Raw genomic sequence first — 23,577 nt, forward strand, 5'->3', positions numbered from 1 at the left:
GACCATTAGTGACAATGTAAGATAATGATAATTCCAAAAAAGCATTTAGTATGAAAACATGGTAAAACATTTCACTGTACACTTCCTCACTCTGACATTTGACCCTACCCAAGAGAGTTTATCAGTGTGTGGTCCATGTTTCCACTATGTACAAAAATGGATTTTAAATGCCCAATTTGATATGGTTAGCGCATTTCTCTGTATTCTACACATTGGGGGAGGAGACACATTCCAAAAGAGTCAGCACAAGCAAAGCTGGCAGAACTCAAACACATACGTTTCGAGAGAACAGCTGGCAAAGTGGACAATGATAGGGGTACTACACAATACAGTAAATGTGTGCTGTCTTTCTTCTTTAAGGCTTTCCATAATAGGAAATAAAAAACCCAAAAGAGCAAGAGCCTCTGGTATTGGCTAGAGCAGATGTGCTGACATAGGAAATTAAATGCAGACATTTAACAATAACATCCAAATAAAATATAAAAAGCCATCAAGCAGCTTCATTACAAAAAATATTAATTGTGAGTTTTGGATGAATTTTCAAAATGGAAAAACTCAACAATACGATAAAGAATATTAAGCTAATTTAGTTTGAATTTGCCCTGACCCTTACCAGTGAACCAGAATTAACTTTCATTAGCCTGCCCATTACAAGATGTTGGGAACTAAATTTTAGCTGACCACTGCAGGTTAATACACAACATTGGTTTTGTTCTATAGTGAAAAAACTCACATTTATTGTTACCTTCTTTTTATTTTATCCTTTTCCAGAAGAACTCAATTTGTAATCCATTTTTAACTAGTTTTACTGGCAAAGTTCAAAAGGATTTATCTACTAAGATTAAAGCATTTGATTTTATGAGATACATGCACGAGAAACAGCAGTCAGATACTAAAAGCCATCAAAACTCTTGAAAAATTCTAGCAAACCAACGCATTCACATTTATTCAATTACAGAAAAATATGATGATTCAGTGAAATAAAGTCTCTTGCAGGTCTACAACAAAAAAAAAACCTTAGGAATAATATAATTATGCTGAGAAACCAGGAATGATGGTTGCAAAAGTATTGAAGTAACTTAAGATGTGAAATCAGAAAACCAAGCAGGTATAAAGAATCACAACAGGTCTCGTTAAATAATTGAAGGACACTAATTGCAAAGATCTCTGTAAATATTTTCCAAGCTTCAACCATCCAATAAAGGCTTTGGGCCCCTTCATACTTGTGGTAGAAAACCATACAGTTAGCTGCAATTGCAGAAAAAAAACGCAAGGCCAGAAGCAACTTGTTGCTTTTAGGTACCATGCCAAGATCCTCCACAACCAAAGCCACAACCGCATGCACAAATTGATTCCCATTAACTCCTACTTAGTTGGAAAGAAGCAGTTGGGAACAAGGTTGAGCCTGCGGTAGAGCGCTACTGTCAACCCTAAGTCTGAAATGGTCGTTGGAGTTCCATTATCTGTACTGGAGTTGACACACCGCAACACATTTTTGGTCTTTTATCATGACCTTCTGTCAAAAATATGAACATCATACAAACCAGACTTCCACGTTTGTATTATATTGTGGCCAATGCTTTCCTATGTCATGGGCAGCCATATTACCCAAATCACATTGCATAGGATAACTGAGTTCTAATAATAATTAAAAAGTATTTGTTCGGAACTGTATATAGATTTAACATGACTTCTTTCTTATCATTTAGAGCTATTCATTGGAATTTAACAATGTATATTTGTGTATGCTAAAAGCGAGCAATTGTTTATATGTTTTACATAATCGAACACAAGCCAACATTCTGCAATATTATTATATGTCTAGCAGAGTTCCAAGTCAAGCAATCATTCTTGTATTATTTATTTTGCACTGTGAGAAAAGTGCCTGGGAAATACACCAATCTCGTTATCAACGCCCAACCCATTGTGCCAACACCAACTTTTTGATAATGTACAAGATGACTTGGATGGTGATATTTGGAGTCAGTTAAATAAAACTCTTCCTATCAGCATGCTTCTTGTACAGGAAAAAAACTGCTAATCCTATTGCAGAGGTTGGGCATAAATAATATATGTTTTTAATACTTATGGCTTTTATATTTAGAAGGGTATGGTCCAGGCATGTATATGCCATATTTGGAGAAATCCTTAAATCTCTAGTGCTGCAAATACCTGCTTGGCCTTTGCTTGCACATATTTGAATGGTTGGAAGTTAGAATGATTGTTCTCTCTGTGAAGAGCCTATACTCATTTAGTAAATCAAGCTTTATTTTTATCTAAAGCAACTGCAGCCTGGGTAGAAAATCCTGGCCCCTTACTGCAGCTGCGGAGAAGGACCCCTTGCTCTTTGTGGGGGAGCAGTAATCTCGGAATGGAAGATCAACATAACCCCTGGTGAATATGAGTCAGAGCTCTTCAATCAACGGGGAGCAAGAGATTTGCTGATTGCAGAAGTGTAGGTTTGACCTCTACAGTGAGACAACTGCTTCCTTAGAGAGCAAGGGTCCCACTCCACAGCATGCTGGCAGGGGAACAGCTTTTCTACTCAGGCTGGAATGTATTTACCTTATTTAAACTTTAGCTAATTCGGCTTTAAAACTTCATATTCTTCATATGCATATGAGATGAATAGCAATTTGTAATGATGACAATATAATATACACATAGGGAATATTTGAAAAGTGTTTTTAAGTTCTTTTAAAGAAAAGAATTATAAATACATTATTGGTTTTAAAAATAGCTTTTATGAAGCTATGAGATGAAAAACAGATATGAAAAACAGACACATATACATTTGTTGCAGAAGAATATTTAAAAGTTATTATTCTGGAGTTAAAAGTTGTCCCCCCATATTTCAATTTTGGGTGGCACTGAAGTATAGCCTTGAAGGATAACAACTTTCAATATAACCTAGAAAACTTTTTAGCCTCCCCCTTTATCATCAATAAATTGTAATACAAGCCTCAAATGGAGATGAATCTAACTTCCATCATTGCAACATTTTACATTTTCTATGCTTTTATGAGCTGCAGCAAAAATCACCAATATTAGGGTCAGCACAATGTTTAGGTTTAATCCCACGGCCATGGATGATATGAATCAATCTGCTATTGATTTTCCTTGCCATTGATGTTCCCTTAAGATGTTTGCAAATTATTAGGATCCTAATCCTGCTTCAGGACAAAGGAAGGGGCACTGAGGACAATTCATCACACAGGAGATCTGGTAGGAAAATGTGATGAAGGCAGGAAGATCTGGATTTACTACACATTCTGTAATGGACTCACCTGAGGGGATTAGGGAAACAGATGGTATGTATGTTATAGGAAATAGGACTGGGCATCCCTGCAAATAATTAGTATCTTCTGCATTACAACATATACCAGCTGAAGACTCTCTTTCATGCCTATAATTATTATTGGGAATTAAAATTTACAATAAACATGGATGCAGTCACTGCTGATGTTGCCTGCTTAATATACTAGGTGCCTGGCTGTCATTCAATTCCATTAACCTCATGGTGTGTGTAAACCCTAACAATGAATGTCTTTTAGTAGTTCTATCTAGTTTTATAAGCTACAAAATAGCTGTTGTTAATGCCAGACCTCTTGTGAATGGATACCTTGCCATGATTTATGCTTGTTCCACACTGTTATCAGTGGACCAAAAGCTTTTTTACTTTTTAAATGCTTGCTCTTGTCAAAGACTCCTTATTAAAGTCACTTGGGGCCGGGCGCAATTAGCATTATCTGACTTAAATCAGAAATGGCAGCCTTATGTTTAATTCAGGTTTTCTTTAAACCACGTTGCTTTCAAACAATAAAAAAGATACAGCACTACCACTTTACTATGTACATGTTTTTGCACAGAAAGTAAAGGGTAAATTATATTCCAGGGTCGCATTTAAAGCGTACCTAAACTCAAAATTTTCACTTTAACTAAAAGGGTAGACAACTATTTTATTATAAATTTATTTATAAATGCAACAACCTTTTTTGCCTAGGCGATCAAGAATGAATGGGAGCGCAGAGCCTCCTGGGATACCTAAGTCACACATCCCAGGAGGCTCTTGGTTGCTCCTTCTGTGCATGCCTGAGCATCTAGGGCTTATGCAGGAGCCCTTTCATCAATAGGGGAAAAAACTGCCAAACTCATGCATGTGGAGTGAGATCGACAAGTTTTTTTCTAATCTACATCAACCGATCTCATGCCTGCACAGTCCAAAATCAGCGCCTGGCTGAAAACGGATACTGGGACGACATGGGACCCGATGGATGAAAGGTAAGTAGGATTTTATTGTTTTGGGTTTTCTTTCATTTTAACTGGAACTCCAACAAAAACCCCAAATAAGGCTGGTCCTGTTGTCTATGTCTCAAGTTCAAGATATTGGTGCAAGACCTGACTTGTATTGCTCCCCTCTGGTGCTCTAAGTACATTCTCTAAAAAAATCTTCATGAAAACAAATAACAATCTCAATAAATAACAATCCACTAAGGCAGCGTTTCTATAACTTTTTAACATGGGGGAACTCTTACAATAACGTCCAGGTCCTTGGGGAACCCCTCCTATTATTACTATATCCACAGCACCCAGTACATTGGTTTAGTGGTCATTGGGAAATATCACATTACATTGCTGGCAACTGGGATGAAAGACATCCTTACAGATAGACATAAAGATCATCAATGTCAGTGGTAACTGACCTGAGAGTCACAAACTGCTCATTCAAGATCAAGAAACCCCAAGTAAGCGCTGGTTGAGAAGTGTTGCACTAACGTGTTCATGGCACTAGAAAGTGAATAAACAGGGGCCTATGCAAAAAAAAAGTGGAGAACGGAAAAATGTTTCTTTTTACTACTTTATAACACCATATTTATAAGGTCTGGTTATCACGTTATAAATGTGGTGAATGCACAAGAGTACAGTTAAATAACTATAAAATAACTGTTAAACTTTTCAGCAGATCGTCACTTCTGAAGAAATAACAGCACTTTTTTTGGTGAGCAGCCAGGTCATCCTTAACTTGACTCTTTAGAATTCTCAGAAAAAAAGAAAGTTATGCCAACACATACTATAGAAATACAATCAATTCACTGTATTAATGGCTGCCTAAACCTCAAAACCTTCTTTCTGTATTTTTCTATTTATACTTCACTCATTTCCTTAAGAGTAGTGCACTTTGTAATCAAGCAGAATAGGCTTCTGCTTACCCAATATATACAGTAATTAGTCATTGTTAATAATGTAATCTAACTTAGCAAAGGTTAATGAGCGATGAAAGTTCTTTGGGCCTGGTGGAATCTTGTAATTCTAGTTTCTTTGACTTAATAATTAGGAGGTAACTGTGCCAAAAACCTCACAATTGTTAAGGTATTTAAAAATGCAACAACGACATGCAAAAATGCAATAACCCATGTAGGTTTACATTTGTTGATGATCAATAGATTGGAAATTGGTTATTATGGGTTAATCTATGCGTCTAGCCAAAAGTTGTGGCTTTAGTTTTGGATAGTACAGTACTTTTTACATGGGAGAAGCCCTTAAGATAACTTTCAGGTCTTTAGGGAAACTCTTTTATAATTAATATGCCCACAACCTACAGTATATTAGTGTGGGGGTCAGTGGGAAGAATTACTCCTACATTGCTGGCCATTAGCAAGTGCGTGCCGACCGAGTGGTCATCAGAGAGAATCATTGTTGATAGTCATCAGTTATTCTCTCTGATGACCACTTGGTCTGCAGGCTTTCCTTCGTTATATTCCATATTCATGCAGCTTACTTGGTATTCCAGTCCTGAATAATCTTTTTATCTGAAGCCACCTTGATACTTTAGCACTACGTTACTATTCTTTGATTGTTGCATTAGTATCGCATAAATCCTCTTTCATCAGTAGAGAACGCTATTCTTTTTCCTTTTTTTTTGTGATCTCAAGAATCTTTTGTTCTGACTCTCTCTATGCATCCCCTGATGAAGCCCTCTGGCGAAACGCATTGGCAAGAGACAGTCAGATGACTTTATTTTTAGTAAGCAAAGCATATCCCTATTTGCATCTAGAAATGTCTTTAGTTCAAAAAATTTGATTTTTGCTTTGTATCACTCGTTTGTGTATTATACCAATCATTAATATTATTGTGCTAATTACACTGTGTTATTTAAAAAATACACTTAAGCAAAATGCCAAAAAACCTTGTCTTTCTCCTGTTTCTTTTTGCTTTGATACTCTATGGGGTTGGCAGCTGTATCAGTAAGACCATAGATGGGGGTCACTTCTATTTATACATATATACGTATACTTCTATACTCTGCTGTTATTTGTATCAGACAATGGGTAAGTCACATAATTTCCATAAAAAGAGATAGTATAATAATTGATACCCACAACATAATCATACACCATATAGGACCATTGCTTATTTCAAACACAACAATAAATAAATATATATATATATATATATATATATATATATATATATATATATATATTTGGAGAATCCTATTACCTCAGGTCCCGGGGGGCCTGGCAACCCCTGTGGTCCCCGATCACCAATTTTTCCCTAAAAAAAAAATATTATGTTAACAATGGTCATGTCATAGGTATGTTAGTGTAATGTTTTACAAATACTAACAAACTAAACTAAACCAAAGAGTCAGTTCAAATAAAGTCATGAATAAAGGATCGGTATAATTACCTGTCGGCCTGAGTCACCTGTTGACTCATATCTCTTGAGGGCCCTAAATAATTCCTTGTCATGTAGAGAGCCAAGTTTACACTATGCACTCTATAGGCCTGATTTATTAAAGCTCTCCAAGGCTGGAGAAGATACACTTTCATTGGTGAACCTGGGTGATCCAGCAATCCTGGAATGGATCTGGTCTAACAAATAGATAATAACTTTGAAGAAATCCATTCCAGATTTCCTGGATAACCCAGCTTCACTGATGAATGTGTATTCTCTCTAGCCTTGGAGAGCTTTAATAAACCAGGCCCAATGTTACACTATATTTCCCTCAAACATTCCCTCAAAGGAATCTTCCCAGAGAAAATGCCTTGTTTTAGAAATGTAATATTTAAATAGATTATTTGATTTCAATCAAATTCTATTAAAAACTTAGGCCATTCATTATTGATTTTGGTTGGAAGTGGTGGGCAATCAATTGCCACATAGCTTTGTATCACATTCAGCATCAGAAATCAAATGCTAAAATCTGTTAAATATTAAGTGGTAATATGAATGATAATCACCAATGGATTTTTGGGAAATATCCATCTAATAGTGTATGCCTATCATTAAAAAGACCCCCACCCTAATCTCATGTTGTAATACTGCAGAACATAAAATCAATTTAAAATAAACAGTTGAAAGTGGAACCTCTTTTTAAATTTCACAGCAGATGTCTGACCTGGAAACAGAAGCATTCCTGTAAATCCTCAATAACAGACTGTTAGATGGTTTACCCTGCTCTTCCAAAAAACTACCAAAAAAGCCAAAATTAAAAAATGAGAGCCTCTAAACAATGGATCATTAAACAGTTCCACTAATCAGTTTCAAAACGATACTGTTTTCGGGAATTCTGTATCATATAAGCCACATCTGTGCTCCAGGACAGCTGACTCAGTGGGTATGAATTTACAATCCCATTGTCCAGAATAGGAGTCCTACATATTTAAAACCTACCAACATCCCTTCCCACTGAAAATGCAAAATCCTTTTCATTTCTCGAATGCTTTCTGAATACTATGTTTTTTTTTCTATACATTTACTATTATTAAAATGCCTGCTATTAAGAATGAACTCACAGTGCCTGCAACTACAGGGGCCATTGATGATCTATTTACAGGATAGCCGCATTTTTACATAAAGTGCAGTTATCAAGAGTTGCTCCCCCCTTTGTTCCTAACTAGCCCACCCTCCACCTCCATAAAACTTTACCTACCAAAATCTGATAGCTAGTGGCTTCCCTGTTTGCTCACATCCAGCACCTCAACAGACATATTTCAGCCTCTGAAGACTTTTAGGGGCTTTGCGCCAAGAGGAAATATATCTATGGGGCTATAATGCACAAGCATGTCTACTGCAGCGTAGATTTGTACAGTAAAATGCTGGCCATTGTATCTCGGTAAATATATCCGTGAAGGGTGAGTTGATTGGGATCATGTAATGGAGCAAACTTGAAAACCACATTTTATGAAAATGAAGAGTTATACTTTAATGCCTACCTACTGCTTGTTAGGAATGTGTAAATACTTATATTATCTATTATTTTACCACATGCTCATTTTAAGGCTTGAAGGTGTTCCTCTGCCTAGGAGCAAACGTTTCTTATAGATGAGCTGTCTCTAGAAATAAATGTCCTTCACGCACAGTTTTCTCTCTATGTCTATGAACTAACACCAAGTAACCCTTCAACTCCACATAACAACATTCTATATAACATTCTTATTGTTGATCTTACTTGTAAACCAAAACAGGCTGACATACCGGGGGTCCTTGTTTTCCTTTCGGTCCTGGTGGCCCTGGTAAACCTATCGCTCCCTATAGGGAAAATACAAGACACATTTTTATTTTATAATAAATCATAATAAATATTGTATAATATTTGTTTCTAATCATACCACACTGTCATAGAGATTTATATTAATGTACAATATGCTCTAACAATCATCTATCAACTGTCCTATGGTCCATGCACTCCGGTTGTTCAGTTTCAGTTCACCAACTTTCCATGTAGGTGTGTATGGCAGGAAGCAACACATTGACAATTTTATATAACTTAAGTAGGTTTCAGAAAATATAAGTATTAATAATATTTAATTATAATTAGAAGTATGTGAAACATTTCAAATTGGTAATGACAGTTTGTCATTAAAGCTGACCTAAAGTGAAATAAAAACTTTTTTTGCCATTTTGGCTTCCTGCTCTAGTAATTGCAAAGAGGTAACATTCTAATATTTACCTGTCTTGCAGAAAAAGGTGCTTCAGGTTACAGTCACATGACCAAATGGCCGCGCACCAACATAATAATATATCACATGATAATATCTGAAGAAGTGAAAGCCGGGCAACAAATTTTATGCAACATGGATATTTTAATGGCTTCTTTTGGTAACTTCAAACTTAGGGTATGGGAAAGAGGTAGGGGCTGATTTTTGCTATAGTTTTGCTTTAAATATATGTTTTTAATTAACTTGTATGCAAAATCAACTTTTTTTTAAATTCGTAATGGATCGAAAAGGTGATGGTTCCAACCAGTGTTTCTCAACCAGGGTTCTGTGCCTAAGAATCCTCCAGAGGTTGCTAGGGGTTCCTAGGGCAATGAACAGTTTGTGACTGTCATGTCAGTTCAACAGATACTAATGATTATTTTGGCTATTTGTAAAGGTGGCAGCCTTCCCAATGATCAGCAATGCAATAGGCATTTATCCCATTGACCCATGTGAGTTGTGGGTATAGTTCCCTGAAAACTTGAAAGTTATTTCAAGGGGTTCCCCCATGTTGAAAAGGTCAAGGAACACTGGTTCACACTAAAATTTCTGTTTGTTTCTGTCTGTGTGCTGTAAGGGAAGTTCACTTTCTGCACCAAACACACAATGGGAAGTTAAAGTAAATCTCTCTCATTTGATTGGAAAATTCTTATTAGTTGTCACAAGAAAAAATGTTCCCATTGGAAGATTGCCCCGTGTGTACTGTTAATGTGACAACATTTTCCATTGCTTGACAGTTTTTTGATTGGACATATTAAATTGTTTGTGAGTAATGAGTTTACTTTGCAGACACAAATAGTAACCAGTTACCTATTTTCTAAGAGAACCAACAATTTTAATGTGACCCTTCAGGCCAATCATCATACTCAAATATAATTATTTAATGTCTAAGCAGAATTATGATACTCTATCAGAGTAAAGAAATTCATAGCATTCAACAGCATACAGTCACAATAAAATGTATGTCCTGGTGGGAATTCAACCCAAGACTCTAACCTTGGGTAGGCCAACCATTTGGCCATCATAATGCAAATAAGATCTGTTGTGTTTTGAACAAAATACATGAAAGCATTAAACTGCATTATTGAAATGGCTTGAAACTAAGAACATCACATTTATCAGCAAGTTCAATCGGCTTCCCATTCAACTCTGATGGGCATTGTGCACACAGATGTGTGTTGATGTACCAGGTGTCATACTGCATCCTTACAAACACGTTTTGATGTCAATGTGCACGAAAAGCTTTAACGGAAGGTGCTTTGGATGACCTTTGGAATATTATGACTTGTTATCATTGTAAAAGCCTTTTAGTTTGACAGAACTTTCATCACAAACATATTATCAGTGTTAATATGTCAAGTACGACCTACCTTATCTCCTTGATAGCCAGGCTCGCCTGGTTCGCCTGAGAATCCAACTTCACCCTAAATAATATATCATTATAAGTCACAGCATAACAACAACACTTCTGCAGGTTCTTTGGCAGCAATATTTGTATAAATTCCCAAGAATTACATAGAATTAAAATTCCAAACTTTTGCCAAGTCTCTCTTTTCCAAAAAGGCTTTGTTGTTAATTATGCTTTCAACAAATGTGATTAACTTTACAAGTGTGGGTTTAATGTGTAATAATATGTCACTTTGATAATAGAAATATTTAGATCACCTTATCACCTTTCAGTCCAAGCTGTCCCATAATTCCTGGAATGCCCTAAAAGGGAAAATAATTCTTTATTTTGTTGGCATAATCCTACATGTGACTATTGTGTAAAGATTTTGCTTTATAATACCTGAGGGCCAGGAATCCCCAGTGGTCCAGGTGGGCCTGTTGGTCCAACATCTCCCTGCATAACAAGGGACAAAACAATGATTTGCGGTCACATGAATACATCATTTAAACTTCAGTAGGCTTAAAAGATCCATCTACCAAACATATATCATGTTGTATTGGGCCTGATTTATTAAAGCTCTCCAAGGCTTCATCAGTGAAACTGGGTGATGCAGCAAACCTGGAATGGATCTGGTCCAGGATTAAAAACATTTGCTAGCAAATAGCAAATGACTTTGAAGAAATCCATTCCATGTTTGCTGGATCACCCAGCTTCACTGATGAAAGTGTATCCTCTCCAGCCTTGCAGAGCTTTAATAAATCAGGTCCATTGGATGCATGATGGTTGATGTATCTCCTACATAATTTAGTAATGAGATCTCCAAATTCACACTATAAATTGCAATGCAAATTTAGTGAAAACCCCTTTTAGGGCAATTTGACCCTTTCATACTAGCCAGATCGGGAAGGATGGGGACCTATTACAAATATTGGCAAGTATCTATTTAAACATGAAGCTTTGATGTAAAGCAGAGAATCAGTAAGGTTAATAAATCGGGTTGGATAACCCCCTTCCTTCAATAGGTCCTATAAACACACAGATGGATAATAATGGCACTGCAAGACTCACTTTGTCTCTGGCATTGCATCCTACAACTGTCTATGCCCAATGTCTTTTAAACAATTATGTGCCTATGGTGCTGTTCAGAACTGTCGATTAACCTGGCACTGTACTCGGCAGCATTCAGGGCCCATGCAGTGCCAAGGGACAAAAGAGGAGGAAGTTGATCCTATATGTCACATGACTAGGCCAAACACACCTGCCAAAAAAAGAATGCATAAAGAGATTTAAAAACTGAGGTCAGCTCTGGGATAAGACAAGGGGTGGAATATATGTGGAATTTTCCATTAACTGTCACACTAGGGGAGACAGGGCCTTTAGGGGGGCGCTACAGCTTACACAAAAGTGGAGTGAGCCCTAAGAAGGGCCAAGGCGCAGAGTTTAATCAGCAACCAGGTCTTCTCCAGAGCTTCTAGTGTTGAGGATGTTGCACTGCTGGCTACTGCCAGGTTGTGGTCCTTGGGCACACCAGGGTGGGCAGGAAGATACATGGTACCACATCATGAAGTAAAAGATTTGTCAAGGAAGGTCGGGGTCAGAGCAGGCAGCAAGCAAAGGAGGTCAGGTCACAAGCCAAGGATCAAATTCCAGGGATCCAGGAGATAGACATAAGTGACACAGGGGCCACTGCAGACACAGGGAACACAGAGACACTGGAACCCACAGTAGGCACAGGTGACACCAGGAATATCCACAGACAGAGGAACACCAGAACAGCACAAGGGAGTGGGCTGGAAGGAACAGACTGGGCAACAAGGGGTTAAAACAGGAGCTGGACAGAGGAAACACTGAATAAAGCAACCGGTTTACGGGAACTAGCTAGGGGCTCAGCACAATGGAGACACATTGCATGAACCCTGAGTGCTGTATTTGAGCTAGCTAAATAGCCAGGGATGATTAAGAGGCTATTTTTTTGATTGACCGGTGGGTTGGACAAAACTGATAAAGTTTGGTACCATAGGCACTCCCAGAGTCAGAACTGCCTGCATGCCCAGAAGAGAGATGTCTGCACTTTAGTGAAGAAAAGGTAAGTGTTACAATACACATTACCACATTATGACTGGGGTGACTCTGGATAAGAAGGAACAGATACAATCTGGTATTGCAGAGATCAACTTTATAAATTGCATTCATCCAGTCTAGTTATTCTCCTTTGCAAAACTGCATCACAGGTCCTGTCATCTCCACTGCAAGCTATACTGCAGTTAAAGTCTGGTGCATGACTTACCCAGCTGGTGACTAGGTAATAAAGGATTGACCAAGTTACATTTTTTAAATGTATATTGTTGTCAAAGTTACGTTTGCCAAAACACTTGCTTTAATCATTCTCTATTTTCAAAGGGTCTACCAATGATTTACTATTTAGTCCTATGGGGGACATGGAATTCAAAAATATTGTGCACATTCACTTCCTACAATTCTCTTTTCCATGAATTGCCAACAATGTATATTTTTCCTCTGTTTCTTGGATCAGTGGTGCTTGATTTACTAAAAGAGTTTAGGCTGTTTGAATAATAAAAAATAATTATCACACACGCAACACTTCACTTGTGCTCTCCATCAAACATACTTCTAGGTGCTGTTATTTCTTTACAGCACTCATCTTGCCTTCCATGTAACATATTTGAATAAGCAAGCAACAGTACACGAGCATGGATACTGTCTGTATGTTGTGTATATTAACAACCTAATCTGTGATATAAAAAAATGAGCAGAATATTACAAATGAAGATTAAACTATTTTGAATTGGGTGTGTACATCATCACAATCAACAGGTGGTGCTAAAGAGCCTGTTTCTTGCACTATGAAGGTAATATTTAGAGAAGTACATACCGTACAGTGCGGTATACAAAAGTTTATAATAGTAGATATGCATGGGGTACGTGCCCCTCAAATGTGTCATATCTAACACTTTCGGCCTGTCATACAGTTGTTTTTAAAATATACAAACATTGGTAATACTTTTAGCATTTGCTATACAAGCTTTTTTGCAATAATGCAAGGCTGTTGACTCCTTGGATAAAAGAAACTGGATAAAAAAGGACGCAATAAAGTTTAAATTAGTCTGCCTAGTCTATGCTGCTGAATATTTATTTCTAATTGGGTGCTTTGGGTTAACATCCATCAGCAATTGTGCAATCTGACCTATGAAAAAAACTTTGTTTTAACAAATGAATTGCTAAAATCACTGTAGACCTCAATGGGTATGCATGGTCCATTTTAAAAAGCAGATTACAACTACTACCGTACTATTCTTTTCATTACAATTTTATGAAAATAAAGAAAAATCGTTGGTTTGTCTTTGCTGTTTACAGAACACAAAAGGCAAGAGTGCCAAGTTATTAAATATAACTTTTGATTTATGTTTAGATGCAATTGCTAGCATCTGCTGCCTTGCTGAAAAATATAACTTGTCTGTAAATATTTCTGCCTTGGCTCAGTGTATCAGATCCATGAATGGGCCGTTTGTGTACATGAAGAATTACAGGCATATATATTTACAGATCTGCTGTAAGCGCTCACACATCTGTTTGCATTTCTTTTGTTACAATGTACATACTGGGAGTTTATATTTAGAATGAGTTTTGAATGTTTATCAGATGCTATGGAAGGTTTATTTGGAGAATGCAACTGATATGCTCAGTAAGAAGACTTGTTAACTATACAAATATACATTGATATTCTAATGTGTATTACATTTTGCAGCACAGAATTTGAGAAATTGAGTTACATGTAATGCATTTAACTGGGATTTGTTTGAAAGAAATAATTAAATACTAAATACAGGTTTATAATCGCACATTACAGCTTTGTAATAAAAGATTGCCAAGTATTATAATGGGAACATTTGCAGCTACAGCCAAAGTACTTAAAATAAAAAAACTTGAATGTTCAAGTTTTCAACAGCAATTGGAATAATCAATGCAATGCAATGGCAATGTCTGCCAATCTCCCATTCCAAAATACTGTATTAGAAGGTTTCAGATGTTCCCTTGCAAACTAATAATAAAATGTATAATTAGATGAATAATTTGATAAATATTAAAATTCAATGAATACAATATAAAAAAATGAAATCTCAACAACTGGCTTTGCCTTCTGGCCCCTTCTTCTTCCCCTTTGCACCCTTCTTTACCGTGGAGGCATCCTTGATTGTACTTTATTATTTATTTTATACAAATCTTTATTAGAAGTCTTTAGGCCAGTCAAAAGCTGCAGCTTGGGGGCCTTTTTATCTTCTTATCTTCTCTGGCACTGAGTAGTCCTCAATGATGCAGAAAGCTGCGATAACTTGATTTTGTCAGCAATGCTCTATGTATTAAAACAATGTGGGCCTGATTTAAAAAAACTCTCCAAGGCTGAACAGAATACACTTTCATCAGTGAATCTGAGTAATCCAGCAAACCTGGAATGGATCGGGTCCAGGATTGAAAACATTTGCTATCAAATATCAAAATACTTTTGAGAAAGGCATTCCAGGTTTGCCAGATCACCCTGGTTCACTGATGAAAGTGTATCTTCTCCAACCTTAAAGTGCTTTAATAAAACAGGCCCTGTGAGAGAAGAGCACCATATTTACCCCATCCCAACCCCTGGGGAGGGTCCATTACTTGCAGGCTTTAAGGTTGGATGATGCTATTGTTTGGGTCACCACCACTGCTTAGCCAACATTTATTTGGATACTGAAGCAATCATTCTAAGTGCAGTTGGAAGTAAATTCAGCATATGTAGGCTGTAGATGTTACCATTCACCATCTTGGCCACATAACACAGACAGTTTTACACTTTGCAACTTAAGGACCAAATAATGTACAATCTTTGTATCTGAACTTTAAGCAAACAGCAAAATAGACATATGGAAGCACTCTTACCTACCCAGGGACTTGCATTTCATTTAATCTAGTATGAAGATTTATACAATGCTGCCAGATAGCCAAGGCAGCTTGGTAACCCCATTTTTCCTTGATGCAATAAAGCAACACAGTCCCCTTCCCTTAGCTTATGATGGGGTGGTAAAAGCGGTGCAGCAGACTGATAAAACCATTGTCCTGCTCTCTCTTTTGCTAAGCATATGTGAATGCAGAACATCTTATTGACAACCTTCTTCTCAGGAGATGACCCTGTAGAAATTTATGAGGACCATCTGCACAGACATTGACAGTGAGTAGAAAATCTGGGCCTGGTAGGATGTAAAAATTGTAATGGCCCATGGCTGCAAGACGGAAGATAGTATTCAGCAGAGATGGGAGAGGTTGGGTTAGCTAAGGTCAAATGAGGGTTAAATAAGCAGGCTAAGCATACCTTCTGTAAAAGTATGCTTACCCTTGAATGATTTTTATTTCATAAATATATACCAGTATGCATTGGTTCCATTTTTTTGGATCTGTCTGGAATTCATCTTTAAATAAGCTTGTGAAATGTAAGGGCCATTCATTTGTTGAGTCTCTGACAAGCCTCTTGAGTTTCAGTAGCTGAGAACTGTAAGTTGTAATAAATCACAGGGCTCTTAAGTGCCGGAGCTCTACAGCTGGGATGGAAGTTCTGTGTTGGCAGCTCGGTAACACTCTTTTGTCTTAAACTAGTAAAATGTTCCAGGCTGATTGTGTGTAAAGTCCAGCAAACTCGAGGGCAGGAGGCCAGCTGGCAGAGCCCGCTGTGGACAGGAAGAAAGATAATGTTCTGTACAAATCCTCGTGGAGCAGTCAGCACCTTCGGCTAGAGGAATATTTACATATCGAATTGACTAAACGTAATGCAATTTCAAAATATCAAATATCAAATCTTTGCATATTGACTCCTTTTATTATCTGACCTCCTTATAATATCTGACCTTCAGAAATGCTTCTTTTGACTTCATCTCTTTCTGAGTCATTGACCAGAATGGGCATGCAGCAAGTGAAATCAGGACTTCAGATATAGTGGCTCAGAAAGCACTGAAGCCATTGGCAAGACAGCCAGGTAACTAGAACATTCAGAAAGAACTGTCATCCATATTGGCAGGTTTCCTTTAAGGTAAGACAACACAGATATGAAAGACACAAATTAAGACAGCTATGATAACTATAAGACCTACTATTGTACCATATAAATGCAAACCTGCCATACCGAACCTACATTTGAATGGATATAAGCCTTATCTAGTCTTTGGACAGCTCAGGTAAAGTGTAAGAGGAAGAAGAAGGATGACTGAATTTTTGTTTTAAAAGAAAAGTGAACTATATTTGTATAGGTCCCCTTCATTTAGATCCAGAAATAGCTGTATGTTAGCCCAGGACAGTAGGTATTCTTTCAACATGAAGGAATAGTTGTAGATATCTTCTTAAACTGGTTCCCCATTGCTGAATATTAAATAAACTCACCTTGATTTCACATACCAACCAAAACATTTTAAAAGAATTAGATAAACTTTGGAGAATTTAACTTACTCTCAAACCCGGAAACCCAGGAGGTCCAGAACCACCAACAGCCCCCTACAAAATAAAAATGGATAATTTTAAAACATGCTTTATAAAAAAATATAACTCTAACCACATTGCAATCCTAACTTCCAATTCCTATCAGCCTCCCCTCCTGTTTTACAAAATTTGTTTTGTTAAATTTGACTACAAGTGTCCTTAGCCAATCATGGCACACAAAAAAATGTTCCTTATTCAGAACAATTGGACCTGAAAAACATAAAGGCCTAAGCACTTGTTGTACATTCTGACATCAGGTGGATGTTTGTGATATCAAGTATTTAGATTTTGACCTGAGGCAGCTTGGTTTCTGAAGATATTACACGATTACTCAAGATACCCTTGATTTGACTTGAACTTTGGATGAATGGAGAATACCAAGTTGAATGTAATGTGTAAAACAAAAAGTGCCACTACCGGGGGTTCAAGTAAAATTTACAGTGGATTTCTGTTGTGTGACTGGCTAGTCCATCTTCTGATTTTGAAGGCACTGGTGAAATCCCAGAAGACAGAAGGCACAGCATAGACCAGGCTAGTTGGACAATTCCATTCCCATTTTCTTGGGTCTGGGTAAATTCTACACAAGGCCCCTATGATATATAACAAGTAGTAGTTAGTCACATTCCACTAGACTTGCTCTTGTAATGTTGAAGTGGTTTATACATCTCCAAGTAACTTTTGTTCTGATGAAGTAGCTTGGAATGTTAGGAAGTCTTTCATATAACAAGAACAGGTGCTGGTAAATGTGACTAACTACTAATAGCTATATATTATTAGGGTCTTTTGTAGAACCTACCTTTACTTGCCTTAACTCTGACTAGCTATATAATGACTGAAGCAAATAAGAACCCCTATGAAGTACAACCCGAGCAATAAGAAATCAATATAGACCCACTAAAAGGCAAAATTTTGCTTTAAAGAGTATATAATGTGGAGTATTGACCAGGCAAGCTAGACAATTCCATTCCCATTTTCTTGGGTTTGGGTAAGTTCTACAGAAGGCCCCTATGATATATAACTAGTAGTAGTTAGTACATTTACCTGGACCCGTTCTTGTAATGTTGAAGATGTTTTACAGCTTTCCAAGCCACTTAAGGCTGCATATACACATGCAATCATTGTCGTTGGAAATTGGATTTTTCACAATCCTTTCCAACGACTAATGACTGCACAATGTATGAACGAGTGCTGTACATACAGCCCTGTTTCACTCTATGGAGAGGGGAGGGGGAGAACGATGGAGCGGACTCTGCTGCGAGCTCTCCCCCTTCACTTCCATTACGATCGTTTGTTGGCCATCGTCCGTGAATCTGCTAGGATGTTCGTTCCAACGATGGGCGGATGGTGTTGTACACACTCCAGATTCATGTCCGGTATCGGCCCTGAGCCGATTATCAGACAAGAATCATTAGACGTGTTTACGTAGCCTTAGTTCTGATAAAGTAGCTTGGAATGCTGCAAATTCTTCAACATCACAAGAACAAGTACAGTTAAATGTGACTAACCACTACTAGTTTGTAGAACTTACCTAGACCTTCCTTAACGCTTGCTAGCTATACAATGATCTGGATAAATGAGAACCCCTATGAAGTACAACCTGAGCACTATGAAGTCAATATAGATCCACTAAAAAATTAATAGAGGACAAGGGCAGATGCATTGGTGTTGTTCCATCTTATCCTGCTGCCCCAAGCTCCCTTTTGGTTAAATAAAATCACAGACAAATCACTTAACAACGACTAAAAACACTTGTTGTTCTATAGTTAACAAATTTGTTACTTCCATTAACAGTAAATTTTCAAATTTGGCATTCTAAAAAATATTATAAATCCTTGCCTAAGGGCACTGGCAGTGATGCACATAGCTCCAGTAAACACTGATTTTTTTGACTAATGTAGTCTGAAGAGCTCATGGGAGCTCACACAAAAGTTTAGAAAACAAACCCTTTTGCCAAATACCTAACTTGTTGGATTACTTGCCTGCTGCTGAAGGATTTATTCAAAAACAAAAGGCTAATATGTTAAACTTCAGCACTACCAAAATGCAACTTGCCTACTAATGTGTAAACCTAAAGGCATTCCAAATCAAATGACTAATTATAACGATCAAAGGTAAGGTTTATTTCATATTAAAATATGATAAATGATCCATTTACATGATTATTAACAGTCTGTGATTTTTACTTATGAACTGATAGGGTAATAAAAATTAAAAAGAAACACGTCATTTCATGCAGGTTAATAATGTACACAATTAATTTAAAAAATGAAAGGCATTGCTCAAATGCAATTAGTAAACCACTATTCCATTGGATGAATTACCTTCATCAGAAAGGATTTGGGGACATTTTGCTTGATTTGCCTCAAGCAAGGCTTATGAATTGTTATACAAACATAATCTGATGTTACCAATTTTAGGTTTAGAATTTCTGCAATACACGGTGAAGTTTTGTAAATGAAGCAGATACTTACAGGGCTCCCATCTGGTCCGGGAGGCCCTCTATCACCCAAATCTCCAAGAAAACCCTAAAGGAAGAACAAACATAAAAGAAAAGACTGTTTAGAATTATTGCCAATATTTACATATGCATTCATGCATAATTTGTATGTTTATACATATACACATTACGTAATACAGTAAAAGTAATGGTAAAGTTCAGGTAATGGTGCAGTAACTATGTAGATCTAAAAAAACTTCACAATTTTAGGGAAAAAAAAGCATGGTCACCTTTAAAGAGAAAATATAATGTAATGTATTTTTAGTAACCACATATTTTACAATAAAAGTTTTACCCATGACAGATTATCTTTACCGGTCTTTTAGAGTTTTAATACATTAGGCCCACTGCTTATAGTGTGGCATATGTAGTGGAGCTGCATGTTTCTATGGAGTTCATGTTCAATATCTCACATCTATGTATTCTACCTCGTAGCTTCTTGGTCATCATTAATGCCAATATTTCACTCCAAAGATGGCTCCATGGCATTTCCTGAGGGTGATGACAGTAGACCATGTCTGTGTATATTGTGTGTTGCAATAGCCACTGGGAAATTGTGTAACATCATGACATCGCAACAGCACAATAAAGGGATGGGTCAACCTATAATATGAAATGCCCGACCAATAAACTTTATGGTAGGTCCACCAAGTATTATTTTAGTGAAAACTACAGATTTAAAAGTTTTGAAAGTGACTTGTTAAAGGTTATCTGAAATTTAAATGATTATTTGCAATGGTAAACCTCTTGGCATTTATTCCAGTTTAATCTGGTAGAATAGGAAAACAAATGCACAGCAAGGAAGTCTCAGGATCCATTTCCTTCTCATCCTCTACGTTGTACAGATATGACATCACTCCCTTCTCTTTGATAAGACGCAGTGATACTCAGCCTGTGAACAGCTGTTGCAGATCGCTCTCCCAGCGTCCTCAATGTGTCTTCCTTCTGAGAATTTATCCTATGAAGGGCTGATTATTGGAAACAGGGACACTGCAAAAATGTGCAAAATCGGGATTTGCCTTGGCTGATTTCTGTTAAAGCTACATGATTAAAAAATACTTTTATTTAAAGCTCAAATCCAGGCACTTCAGTCCACCAATGACATAACATCTGTAATTTAAAGTTAAACCAAAGCTCCTTTTTTAAAAAAACATGATCAGGTAGGCAATTATTGCAGATGGGGGCAATATCCCTCCTACCTCCCTGATTGCTCAAGGTATCTCAAAATACCAAAGCCCTGCCTGCGAGGAATGAATGAACTCGCAGGGTTACGTCATACCTGGCCGGGTTAATCAAGATGGCTGAAGATCATCTCCAGAAGACAGAAGGATGAATAAAATAGTGATGCCCTGGGAAGGTTAGTTTTAACATAATTTGTAGAAATGTGTCCAAGAATCCTTAATACAGCTTGCTTTGTCTTGCTTTGGGCAGTGCACTGCATCGCAGCTCCTACGTTAAAAGCCAGTGATGTAAGGCATGGAAGTAAATGACGTGTAATTTATACATGAAACGGAGTTGGAGCTATCATAAACAGGAGAATACTGTACATATGCCAAGTGTAACTAATAGAAAATGGTGGAATCATTTAATGTACAGCGCTGCGTAATATGTTGGCGCTATATAAATCCTGTTTAATAATAATAATAATAATAATAATAATAATCATGGTTCTTGTTATGCTACTGCCCTAACTTTTTTGCAGCAACATCACATTGTGTTTTAATGACTACCAGGAATTGCTGTCCATCACTGGGTAGGTATTGAGTGGTACATTTAGCACAGCTCCACTTTTACCTGTAACCTATTCTCCAACCACCCTTCATCAACTAACCTATACTTTCCCCCCACCCCACTACTTACCTCTACAGCAGAACCAAACCTTTTAGACTGCAGATGCCCCCATACAATGACACCCATATAGGCTATCCTGGACCCTGGAACTTTATCTCCAATGACTCCTATACTATTTAAGACTTACAGATCAATGTGAAGGAATTTAAAGGGGGGTAAACAATTAATAGGCTGCAGTTCTGCTTTTGTTGACCAAATGGAGCACTGCTGTTTATTGGATATAGTAGTCTCCTGACATCGGTGATCTTCCAGGGAACAATTACAGCAGGTTTTCGCTCACTCACTGTAGAATGTTAAACTAACTCTGCAATAGACACATATGGATACTTTTCAAAGTATAGTTTCTTTGAAAATCTTTTCAAATTATTTTTATTTTGGTTAGCCAGTATTTATATACTGCATATCCTTTCAAATTCAAATCAATCATTGCACTTTATTGATTGATATTTAATTTAATAAAATAAGCATATGTGTGCATGCTCTACAATTTGATTGAACAGAAAACAATTAGGTGGTATCATGAACTTGATATTTCCTGACTTGACCAGTTAATATTATGTTGATTCTATGCTTATTATGAAAACTGAATGAGAAAATTGACCTATATATGGAGGGGTTGAAGAAAGGGTCACAGGATTTAAGGGTAATATCTGGCTTGGCATTACAAACTGCTTTCGAGCCTGTAGAAACAGTGCCAGTATTTCTGATTGGGGGGGCTTCTGACCACATTCATACCGACACAACATACAGGGCCTGCATTTACATAGAAGCAGGTCATGGGAGCCAGAGTGCCCTCCAGGTTTAAAGCAGATGGGTCCAAATTATTTTCTTGCCAGGGGACAACTTATTTGTGGAAATCGCCTTTATGAACTCTCTGGTACACAGGACGCTACTGCTCCATCCAACACACCCACATCTGCAATCTCTGTAACAACTTTCATCATTCTTTGTATGAAAACAAAGAATTTATTTTTTAAGAAACAACATTTTTGGGAAGGTCTGAATACCACTTGAGGGTTCGTGAACTAAGGTGATCCTTCGGAAAAATTTAAAACAACACATCCTACTTTTTATTTAAACCATGTGCTACACATACTACCGATGTCTCCTAAAGTGAAGCTTTTACTAAACAGCAAAATTATTATTTCAAATGTGCATAGCCCTTCTTATGACTCCATTGCACACTCCATTGCAACACTGTTTTACGCACAGGAAAACTACTATATACAAATGTAGCTGTGCAGTTCCTATGCCCCCAGTCTGCAGATTGGACTATGAATTATTATAATGCTGAGATCCTGCCAGGATCTTCGGCATACAGTAACTAACATAGGTTGGATCTAATATTTCAATTACTTTCATGTTTGAAAGTAATGTTCTTCCGTCATTAAGCTAAAATTCAAGGCTGCATTTTAAAACCTAAATTGTGACTTTATATTCAATACAAAACCGTTTATTTTATGTATAACTCAGTTCAGCTTTAAACATTCCCTCTTTCCCAACTACAAGAAGACTTGTATAGCCAGACCAGTGAATAAAATATCCGATGGAATAGTTTTATCCAACACCACCTTCCCCCCAGATTAAAAACACAGTTTTTTAATGAATATTTCCATGTAGCTCGATAAAGCATCCCGCTGGAAAGTAAAATCTCCATCTGTGCCAAAGTCTATTCTATAAAAGCTGCAGCTTGGCTACATTGTAAGGCTTTATGTTGCCATATGTTTGTGATGCGCTATAAACAAAGCCAAAATGATGTCATGCTCGCTATCCATGTGTGTGTTTTCCAAAGAGGTATTGCAAGACAAACTAAAGAAACTCCGAAGTGTAGTGAAACTGGATCACAACCAATTATCACAGTTTTTAGATCCTTGTAACTGCAGAATGTGTTTTGGGAAGCACTTCTGAGGTGCTCCATTTATCCTTCATGCGGTTTATTACATTCCGCTATGAGGTCCACAGCTGAAACTGTAACATTTGTGGAACATTTAGCGGGCTACAAGCACATTTGTGTTATGAATCAGATGTAAACTTTGTTATGAAAGAGCTGAATTTGCCCAAAACCAATATTTCAGGTTTGGATGGATATGGAAGGATCAAATCATTTTCTTACACTTTGAGTCTGATTTATAAAACTCTCCAAGACAGGGGAAAAGAAACTTTCATGGGAGAATTGAAAGCATTTCCCAACTAATAGCAAATGATTTTAATGAAATCTATTTCAGATTTGCTGGATCATCCAGGTTCTCCGATGATAGTCAATCTTCTCCATTCATGGAGAGATTTAATAAATCAGACTCATTATCTCTGAGTTGCCCTTTTGAACTACGGGTTATTTA

At 37.1% G+C, this 23,577-nt stretch overlaps 1 protein-coding gene across 1 annotated transcript in view; it reads right to left on the minus strand.

The window, feature by feature from the left end:
* COL24A1 (collagen type XXIV alpha 1 chain) overlaps positions 1-23,577 on the minus strand; it is a 165,414-nt gene that overhangs the window by 63,918 nt on the left and 77,919 nt on the right. Inside the window, exons 13-19 of the mRNA XM_072419592.1 lie at positions 19,362-19,415; positions 16,861-16,905; positions 10,774-10,827; positions 10,650-10,694; positions 10,355-10,408; positions 8,482-8,535; positions 6,502-6,555 (exon numbers count right to left, since the gene is read on the minus strand). Coding sequence (XP_072275693.1) covers positions 6,502-6,555; positions 8,482-8,535; positions 10,355-10,408; positions 10,650-10,694; positions 10,774-10,827; positions 16,861-16,905; positions 19,362-19,415 — 360 coding nt within the window. The remainder of the gene's footprint in view (positions 1-6,501; positions 6,556-8,481; positions 8,536-10,354; positions 10,409-10,649; positions 10,695-10,773; positions 10,828-16,860; positions 16,906-19,361; positions 19,416-23,577) is intronic.

Source organism: Pyxicephalus adspersus, chromosome 8, assembly GCF_032062135.1.
Source record: "Pyxicephalus adspersus chromosome 8, UCB_Pads_2.0, whole genome shotgun sequence".
In the NCBI taxonomy this organism is placed as follows: domain Eukaryota; kingdom Metazoa; phylum Chordata; class Amphibia; order Anura; family Pyxicephalidae; genus Pyxicephalus; species Pyxicephalus adspersus.